Source organism: Anarrhichthys ocellatus, unplaced genomic scaffold (assembly GCF_004355925.1).
Source record: "Anarrhichthys ocellatus isolate YVR2014 unplaced genomic scaffold, GSC_Weel_1.0 scaffold187, whole genome shotgun sequence".
In the NCBI taxonomy this organism is placed as follows: domain Eukaryota; kingdom Metazoa; phylum Chordata; class Actinopteri; order Perciformes; family Anarhichadidae; genus Anarrhichthys; species Anarrhichthys ocellatus.
The window spans coordinates 157,412-167,306 of NW_022280217.1; the positions used below are offsets into that span (position 1 = coordinate 157,412).

Sequence of the window (9,895 nt, forward strand, 5' to 3'; positions counted from 1 at the left end):
TCTACCTGTCTCTCTACCTCTCTCTCTCTCTACCTGTCTCTCTACCTGTCTCTCGCTACCTGTCTGTCTCTCTCTCTCTACCTCGCTACCTGTCTGTCTCTCTCTCTCTACCTCTCTACCTGTCTGTCTCTCTCTCTCTACCTCTCTACCTGTCTGTCTCTCTCTCTCTACCTCTCTACCTGTCTGTCTCTCACTCTACCTCTCTCTCTGTCTCTCTCTCTCTCTGTCTCTCTACCTGTCTGTCTCTCTGCAGTGACTTCCTGTCTGAGTTGAGCGATGACTCCGTCCTCTTGCTGCTTAACGAGGCCGTCGGCCAATTGACCGTCAGCTGTGACTCTTCGGTGGGCGGGGCCTCCATCAGACTGATCCTCCTCATGGCCAGACAGCAGGAGCTCCGGGTCCAGCCCCTCCTCCTCAGCTTCAGAGGTCACACGTGTTGAGATATATTTTTTAATAACAGTTGAATGATTATTGGGTCTCAAATCCTGAGAGGTCAGAGGTCACTGTGTCTCTGCAGCTCTGGACATTCTATTGGACAAAGACTGGAGGGGGCGGGGCTTTGACCAGGAAGTGGATCAGCTGATCGCCCTCATCCAATCTGACACAAGGAGGCGTCCACAGGTCGGTCTGTCTGTCTGTCTGTGTCTTTGGCTGTCTGTCTGACTCTCTGTCTGTCTGTCCTCCTCCGTCTCTGACCCCCTCCCCCCCCATGTGTAGGTGTGTACTGAGCGCGTGCGGGCGGCGTGTGTGATCCAGGCGGTCTGGAGGTCGTATCAGACCAGACGGAGAATGAAGAGTCTGAACAGAGCAGTCAGCATGCTGCAGAGGACATACCGGTAGCTGTCTGTCTGTCTGTCTCCTAATTGATTAATTGATTAATTAAAACCTAATTAAAGTACTAATTGTTTCATCTGTATTTGTAGAAACTGTTGGAGTTTGATTCATAACGAAACATCAGATTTTATAAACCAAAGTACCACAAACGTGTACTTACAGTAAACGTGTACTTAAGTACTACAAACGTGTACTTAAGTACTACAAACATGTACTTATAGTAAACATGTACTTAAGTACTACAAACTTGTACTCACAGTAAACATGTACTTAAGTACTACAAACTTGTACTTAGGTACTACAAACATGTACTTACAGTAAACGTGTACTTAAGTACTACAAACTTGTACTTACAGTAAACGTGTACTTAAGTACTACAAACGTGTACTAACAGTAAACGTGTTCTTAGGTACTTACAGTAAACGTGTACTTAAGTACTACAAACTTGTACTTAGGTACTTACAGTAAAGGTGTGTTTAAGTACTTAGAGTACATGTGTCTCAGGTGTCAGAGGAGGAGGAGGCAGCAGCAGCAGCAGCAGAAGGAGGCGCAGCGATGGGAGGAGGAGTTGAAGTATCAGGTGAGAGTAATACTGCAGTCTGAGTACTCTTAGTGCACTGATGGAATTATTGTAGTAATGTGTGTAGTAATGTGTGTGTGTGTGTTTTAGGTGTGTGTGAGGCGTCAGCAGGCGAGGAGGGAGTTCCACCAGAAACAGAGAACACTGCTGCAGCTACTTCCTGCTGGTACACACACACCTACACACACACACCTACACACACACCTACACACACACCTACACACACACACATACACACAGACACTAATAAATGTACAGAGTTTGGTTGTTGGCTCAACTAAAATTTGTCATTTGTTAGATTTTGGATTCACATGACATCAGGTGTGTGTGTGTGTGTGTGCGTGTGCGTGTGCGTGTGTAGACCAGGTGCAGCCGTACCTGCAGGAGTGTGAGCGTCAGGCGGCCGTGTTGATCCAGAGCTTCTGGAGAGGCTTCAGAGAGAGACGACGCTACAACAACAACACACTGAGACACACACACACGAGGCAGCAGGCCGCCAGGACGCTGCAGAGAGCGGTACACACACACACAGACTTGTCTTTCTGTACTTGTGAGGACCCTCATTGCACACAATGCAGTTCCTCAAATGGCCACAAGAGGCTCCAACAGAAGACCATGTTTAAAACGAAGTTTACAGCAGAAACGAAGAACTTTACAGCGTGTTTATGACAACTGTTTATACAACTTACACGTTTAAATTATATTAATGTCTAAAGTGAGGTATAATTGAGGGGCGTGGCCACTTTCAGTGACAGCATTCGGTTGTACTAAAATACATACATTTTGTTGATTGCATTTTTTCTCACTACACACACACGTCTTCAGGTGCGTCGCTTTCTGCAGAGACGACGAGCGACGCTGGTCCCGCCCACCACGTCTTTCTGGATTGGTCAGAACGGCTTGACGGAGAGCCGGAGGGCAGAGCTGAAGAGACAGGTGGAGGAGCACATCTCTCGACATCCTGTAAGACATTTTAACTCCTTAAAGATGTCAACAAACAATCAGCAGATATATTACCCACAATGCTTTGTGTACACAGTCGTCCCGCGTGTCCCGTCAGGAGTGCGAGCGTCTCCACGAGGAGGTGCAGCTGCTGCTGCTGTCGGAGCTGGAGAGAGGAGGAGACCGGAGGAGGGAGGAGCAGACGGTGGAGGCTCTGCTGGCTCACACACACACACAGCTGGAGCTGCTCCGAGGTCTCACACACACACACACACACACACACACACACACACACACACACACTAATTATAGTTAAGCAATCAACCAAACTTCATACAAATTTATGTGTATTTAAGAAAAAATGTCTTCCTCCTCCCCACACACAGATGCCCCGCCCCTCTCCGTCATCACGACAACAGACGCTGACTCCTTCCTGAGCCCCTCGGGTCCCGTCGCCGCCCGCGCCCGAGACTCCCACAATGCGGCGCTGCAGGCCAGTAGGCTGCCCTGGTGGAGGACGCTGGGGGACGTGGCCGGCGGGGGCGTCGTTGACACGTTTAGCCCCGCCCGGGTGCTGGAGGCGGAGCTTGGAAGACTGTTTGTAGGGGGACTAAACCTTTAACCTGAAGACTTGTATACTTTAAAAAGAACAGTTCCTACTATATCCATGTTTTTATTGCATTGACCAGCTTCACCCACTAGAGGGAGCCACAGACTGAGGAGGGGGCGCTTGTTTTCCTCCTCTGTGCAGCCAGGCTCTGCTTTAACAATACTACCAGTACACATTGTACCCACTCAGTAATATCTGTCATGATTTCCCTCTACATAAAAACTATGAAACTCAAATTGTCAGAAGAGTTTTTGGTGACGTGTGCAGTGATGAGCTATCGATCGCTCTCATTGATTATTGATCTGAGCTGCCGGCTCAGTGGAGGCTCAGCTGTTACATAAGCAGCCGTCTGTGTGTCAGAGGGAAACAACTGTTAGAGAGCGACGCTGGAGTCACGCAGGTAGGACCTCTGTGTTTTACAACAAAGTACTTCTGTAAATACTTTTATCTGACGGCTACAGGTATTAAAATACTCTGTAAGAGGTGACTCTTCGAAAGAATACTAGGTATGTGTACTTTGACTTGAAACGCAGTGGTATGTGCTTCCTTCCTTCCTTCATAGGGTGTCTGAGCTCAGACTTAGAGATAGGGTGAGGAGCTCAGAGATTCGGAGGGATTGTCACCCATTATCAACATTAGAAAAATATGACAAGCAAAACAACAACAGTAGTTTATGCCTGTAGAGCATTTTTTTAATTTGAATGTAAACAGAAGCAACAAAAACAATTCTCCGTGCAGACAATATGGTCGACATCCCAACATTAACAATTCAACTAGATTATAGGGCAGAGATAGTCCTCACTTTAGATCAGGTCACACAAAATACTTTACTAACGACTAGTAACTACCTGAATTAATCATGGGTGCAGTATTAATACACGTTTATAAAGCATGTATTAACATAGTCCCTAACATCAGTGCATATCTAAATCATACATATAAATATATGAATAATGTACATCAAAATACGTTCTTAATCATTTACCAACACTTTATATATGATCTTATCAATCATCTACAACTCCTTAATAGTTGGGTTGTAATATATATAATAATTAATTTACAAATGTGGAATCCATCATTTATAAAGTATGAAAAGACAATCATGAAACACATAACAGACAAGCTTATTATTCAAGAATAAAACATGTATAACTGTTATGAAATGCATACTAATGAGTGTTAAAGTAGGAACGATGCTTAATAAATGATGAATTAAGTCTTTACTCAAACTTAACTAATGCTTCATAGTGTGTAGTTATTATAAAGTGTTACCAAATGTTTTTAATGTCAAATTATCTGTGTTTGTTTAATTTTCTGAATATTACTCTTGAATGTTCTCGTGTGTGTGTGTGTGTGTGTGTGTGTGGGTGTGGGTGGGTGGGTGGGCGGGCGGGCGGGCGTGTGTGTGTGTGTGTGTGTGTGTTGTCATGAGGACGTGGTCATGTGATCAGCTGATTCTCAGTCTGAACTCAGACGTCCGTCTCATCATCCAGCAGCCTGAGCACACCAACACACGGTGAGTTTATTCTTCTTTCATCACGTTCATTCAAATGTCTGTTTTGTGTATTTCTGTCACTGTTTGTTTTATCTTCATTTCATACATTTGTTCTTTATTTCATATTTGTTATTAGTCGTTTGATTTGCAAATTTGAAACTTGTTTCATGAAGTCGATTCGTGGCTTCCAGAAGTACTTCATATAATCTGAACATGAAGAGAGACAGAAACATTCTGACGGTTTAAACATATTCAAGTTCAATCGAGTAAATATCAGAGAGTTTCAACGTTTCGCTGCTTTCACAGTGAATTCATCAGGTTCATGTGAAGTCATCAGGGTGTGGTGAAAAACTGCAACTTTAAAAACAGACCGGCAACACAGACGAGCAACCGGAAACACAGCCTGGCTGTTCTGATTCACACCAACATTAATGCAACTGCTGCAAACTGATCAACACATTTCTGTGATATAAAGTCATCCGTTTGAATCGGAGTAAATCAGTCAAAGTAAGGTTCAATGAGACTTTAAAGGTGAAGAGAAACTTGTTGATCACGTTGATCCTTTTATTGTGTCAGGACTTTATAAATGAGTGAAGTAACCAAGACCTCACGCCACACAAACAGTTTCTTCCCGTCCGCAGTCGGGCTCATGAACAAAGCCCGGGTCCCCCACTGACTCTGTCATCCCCAGGACATTTCCTTCTGGTCTCTCCCCTGCACATCCCTGTTTCTTTATTTAAACACACTCATCACTTTAACTTTTCACTTGCACTTCACTTGTTTTACAGTCCTGTTATCTGTCTTGTTGTGCACTTTATTCTATATTTTATATTTTATTGTAAATTTTAATGTTTCTATTTCGTGCACTGTGTTGATTATTGACAGTTTAATGTTATTGTCTATTGTTAAATGTTACGCACCACCCGCCACGACAAATTACTTGTAGGTGCAAACTTCCTTGGCAATAAACGGTTCTGATTCTGATTCTGATTGAGCGAGCTCCAGCTGACCGGTTCATCCAGTGGTGAGGCTCACATGAGTGCAGAGAACTACGGTGGCCTTCAGGTGACATAAAGGCATGAAAGGCTATATTTAAAGGCTTTGGTTTGTCCCTTCTGGGCTCCTGTAGAAGCATGGCGGACTCCATGAAGAGGCTCACTATGTAAATAAGAACACAGCGGCTCTTACACAATAATAAAAACATAGTTGTGAATATTAAAATGCTCCACACTGTTCCTTTAAGTACTGGCAGTTATTTTTAAGTATTACATTTTATTTGTTTCCTTGAAATATTGAGTTTTTTTATGTTCCGTTTTTTTTCTCAAAATATTACAATTTATTCGTCAGAAGATGTCAAGCGGAATATTTTAATCTTTCTTCTGAAAATATTCCACCTTTGTGCTCACATTGTTTGAAGAACCCTGAGGAACTCGGTTACTCACTGACAATGACGTCTGACAGCAGTAACTACAGCTTTAAACAGCACTGCTCTAACTATATACTATATATATACTATACTATATACTATATCATATGTTATATACTATATACTATATATATATGCTATACTATATACTACATCATATGTTATATACTATATACTATATATATATGCTATACTATATACTACATCATATGTTAAGGTATCATCTGCTGACGACATCATCTGATTTCAGTGTGATGGAGCGTAAACTGGATCTGTCGCGTCTGTCGGACGAAGAGGCCAAACACGTCTGGGAGGTGATTCAACGAGACTTCAACCTCCGAAAGAAAGAAGAGGAGCGGCTCGGGTACGAACATCCATCTCTCGCTATATTTCATATATTTATTATATTTATTATGTTTATTACGTTCACGCTGCTTTTTACATTTCTCTCATGTCCATCGTCAGCACCTCCAGTAAATCTAATAGTCGTTGCTTCCACATAAGTTACAGATATCAATACCTTTCAATATATATATATATATATATATATATATATATACACAAATCATGCAAAATACATTAGAAAGCATGTTCTTATATAGTGTAATAAAACTGATTATTAAAGGTATTTATGTATAAAACATCTCTCAAACAGTCAACATGTAGAGCAGATGAATATGAATATGGATCCATATTGAGCGCGTTAGATAGTTTGTGAGGCGACTCGTTCTCGTGGCGTTTGGAGGAATGTGAGCGTGAAAGACGTCGTTGTTGAGGCAGTCGATCACGACTTGGTCACACGGGCGAGAGACTGCAGCAGACAACAGGAAGCTCACAAAGACGCTCTGTGTTCCGCACTAAAGACTGCAACTCCCATCAGCCCCAGGGGCAAACTCAGAGACACAGTCAGGGACTGTTGTTCTCAGCAGAGTCTGATACTTCTCATTAAACATTGAGTGTGAACTGTCTCTGGTTCTCTCTCCCAGGACACACTGAGGAGTCATTACGTCATTACGACACCGCTCAGAACAAAAGCAGCTTCTGTCCTCTGTGAACGCTCACAATCACATCTTCACCATGGAAAATCAATTTACACACAAATAATGAACTCGCTGCAAACATCAAATCTCATCCACCATTTATCACAGTGACATCATCTACTTTCTCTGTTATATGAGCTCCACCTCAAGTGACTTTAACATGTAATGTGTGTAGATCTGGTAGTAGAAGTACTGTAGTTCTGGTAGTAGAAGTACTATAGTTTGGTAGTAGATGTACTATAGTTCTGGTAGTAGAAGTACTATAGTTTGGTAGTAGATGTACTATAGTTTGGTAGTAGATGTACTGTAGTTATGGTAGTAGAAGTACTGTAGTTCTGGTAGTAGAGGTACTATAGTTTGGTAGTAGATGTACTGTAGTTGTGGTAGTAGATGTACTATAGTTCTGGTAGTAGAAGTACTATAGTTTGGTAGTAGATGTACTGTAGTTATGGTAGTAGATGTACTGTAGTTGTGGTAGTAGATGTACTGTAGTTGTGATAGTAGATGTACTGTAGTTGTGGTAGTAGAAGTACTGTAGTTCTGGTAGTAGAAGTACTGTAGTTTGGTAGTAGATGTACTGTAGTTATGGTAGTAGAAGTACTGTAGTTCTGGTAGTAGATGTACTGTAGTTCTGGTAGTAGATGTACTATAGTTTGGTAGTCGATGTACTATAGTTTGGTAGCCGATGTACCGTAGTTCTGGTAGTAGATGTACTATAGTTTGGTAGTCGATGTACTATAGTTTGGTAGTCGATGTACTATAGTTTGGTAGCCGATGTACCGTAGTTCTGGTAGTAGATGTACTATAGTTTGGTAGTAGATGTACTATAGTTTTGGTAGTCGATGTACCGTAGTTCTGGTAGTAGAAGTACTGTAGTTTTGGTAGTAGATGTACTGTAGTTCTGGTAATAGATGTACTGTAGTTTGGTAGTCGATGTACTGTAGTTCTGGTAGTAGATGTACTGTAGTTTGGTAGCCGATGTACCGTAGTTCTGGTAGTAGATGTACTATAGTTTTGGTAGTCGATGTACCGTAGTACAGACATCTAACAGGTTTATTATGATATTCAATAAAGGTTAATTAGGATCAATCTCATGTTCTGTAATGTGTTTTTTTATGATTTCCAATCATATTTATGAACCTTTACGTGTTATTGTTCCACCTCCGGTGCATCCCCAGGACAAGCCATATCGTGGTAACACTTCCTGTTGTAACATATCGTGGTTGCTCTTTCTCTCCTCTCTGGTTATCGCAGTGATTTGAAGACTCAAATCCAGAAGGAAGACACAAAGCGAGAGCTGCTGGGGTCTCAGAGTCAGCTGTCCGAGTCTCACTGTATCCGCTGCCTGCAGCCCTTTAAGTTCCTGGTCAACAGTAAACGTCAGTGTCTGGACTGCCACATGTACACCTGCAAGTCCTGCAGCCGCTACAACAAGAAGGAGCACGGCTGGGTGTGTGACAACTGCCGCATGACCAGGTGAGAGACACACAGGTAGGTCTGAGTCCTGACAGCGCAGGTAAGGAACGTATCTGTCTCAGAAACATGGTCTCAGTTCTGCTAGTAGATATACTGTGTGTACATGAAGTATTTGCTGTGTACTAATGAAGCATTTGCCGTGTACTCCTGCAGGGTGCTGAAGATCGGTACTGTGGGTTGGTACCACGACAACGTCAGGAATCGCTTCAAGCGCTTCGGCAGCGCGAAGGTGATGAGGTCACTGTACAAGAGGCTGAACGGAGACGGTGAGTGTGACATCACACGTGGTCATCAGCCTGTCAGCTGATCAGAGACCCTGAGGCTGTTCAACACCAGCTGACTCTTTCATTTCAATGATTTTTAAGTTTGTATTACTTTGTTTGTAAATTATATAAAGAAAAAGGTGTAATTGTTTTATAAATCAAATGAACATTTGGGGAAACAATATTTAATATCAAATGATGTTAAATAAGAAACCGCAGATATTCACTTGTTCATTAGATACTAGTTTATTATACTCTATTGAATATAGGAAGCATGGATTATTTATTTCTATATATTTATGTAAATATTGAAACATGATTATTACAATAATAATACATAATATCATGAGACCTCTTGTGTTTCTCCTTCAGGTGGTCGTGATGACGACACTCAGAGTATGCCAGACGTCCGCAGCAGTGAGTTGATATGACATTTGTACCTGTAGATTTGTATAATTATTGTATTTGTACCTGTAGATGTGTGTAATTATTGTATTTGTACCTGTAGATGTGTATAATTATTGTATTTGTACCTGTAGATGTGTATAACGGGATGGAGGATGACCACGGAGAAGCAGAGGTTCAGCACTACAAAGTGGTAACACAAACTTAAAAACATTCATATTTTTGAATCAGACGTGAAGCTTCAGATTTGAAGCTCTTTGTTTCTTCTTGTTTCAGATGAGGAAGAGCAAACGTCTGCTCTCTGTTCATCCGTTGGATTTCGACCCCGAAGAATATTTCCCGTATTCGCGGCGACCGTCTGTACAAGTACGTCAACAACACGTTAATTCAGTCATTACTAATATTAATGTAGAATCATGTCAAAGAGCTTCTCTGTGTTTTGTGGAGCAGATTCTGGAGGATCGAGGCTACAGGAATGATGTGGACTACGACGTGTACAACCAACGAGCGAACCGCAGGAAGAGTCTGGACCGATACGCCATGAGACCTGGTATGTGTACAAATACACACACAGTACACACAGAGTATACATAAAAGAACACACACATGTGGTTAAGTGGGTACTTTAGCTCCCAGCAGGTCAGACTGAAGCTCTCACTGGTTTGCTGTGAGGTATAGGTGAGGTGAAGGTGAGGTGAAGGTGAGGTATAGGTCAGGTATAGGTCAGGTATAGGTGAGGAGAAGGTGAGGCAGGTGATAGCAAACATAAGGTAAAGGTGAGCCATGCTAAGGGGGCAACCAACAGGTGACTGTATTCACCT

At 42.2% G+C, this 9,895-nt stretch overlaps 2 protein-coding genes across 2 annotated transcripts in view; both read left to right on the forward strand.

The window, feature by feature from the left end:
* iqcb1 (IQ motif containing B1) overlaps window positions 1-3,041 on the forward strand; it is a 3,607-nt gene extending 566 nt beyond the window's left edge. The window contains 9 exon segments of the mRNA XM_031878573.1: window positions 209-426; window positions 518-621; window positions 718-836; window positions 1,339-1,414; window positions 1,505-1,580; window positions 1,776-1,930; window positions 2,240-2,377; window positions 2,454-2,610; window positions 2,743-3,041. Coding sequence (XP_031734433.1) covers window positions 209-426; window positions 518-621; window positions 718-836; window positions 1,339-1,414; window positions 1,505-1,580; window positions 1,776-1,930; window positions 2,240-2,377; window positions 2,454-2,610; window positions 2,743-3,041 — 1,342 coding nt within the window.
* Window positions 3,042-4,374: 1,333 nt separating this feature from the next.
* mlpha (melanophilin a) overlaps window positions 4,375-9,895 on the forward strand; it is a 10,651-nt gene continuing 5,130 nt past the window's right edge. The window contains exons 1-8 of the mRNA XM_031878574.1: window positions 4,375-4,485; window positions 6,141-6,254; window positions 8,185-8,406; window positions 8,560-8,672; window positions 9,042-9,086; window positions 9,209-9,267; window positions 9,351-9,440; window positions 9,525-9,647. Coding sequence (XP_031734434.1) covers window positions 4,397-4,485; window positions 6,141-6,254; window positions 8,185-8,406; window positions 8,560-8,672; window positions 9,042-9,086; window positions 9,209-9,267; window positions 9,351-9,440; window positions 9,525-9,647 — 855 coding nt within the window. The 5' untranslated portion in view covers window positions 4,375-4,396. The remainder of the gene's footprint in view (window positions 4,486-6,140; window positions 6,255-8,184; window positions 8,407-8,559; window positions 8,673-9,041; window positions 9,087-9,208; window positions 9,268-9,350; window positions 9,441-9,524; window positions 9,648-9,895) is intronic.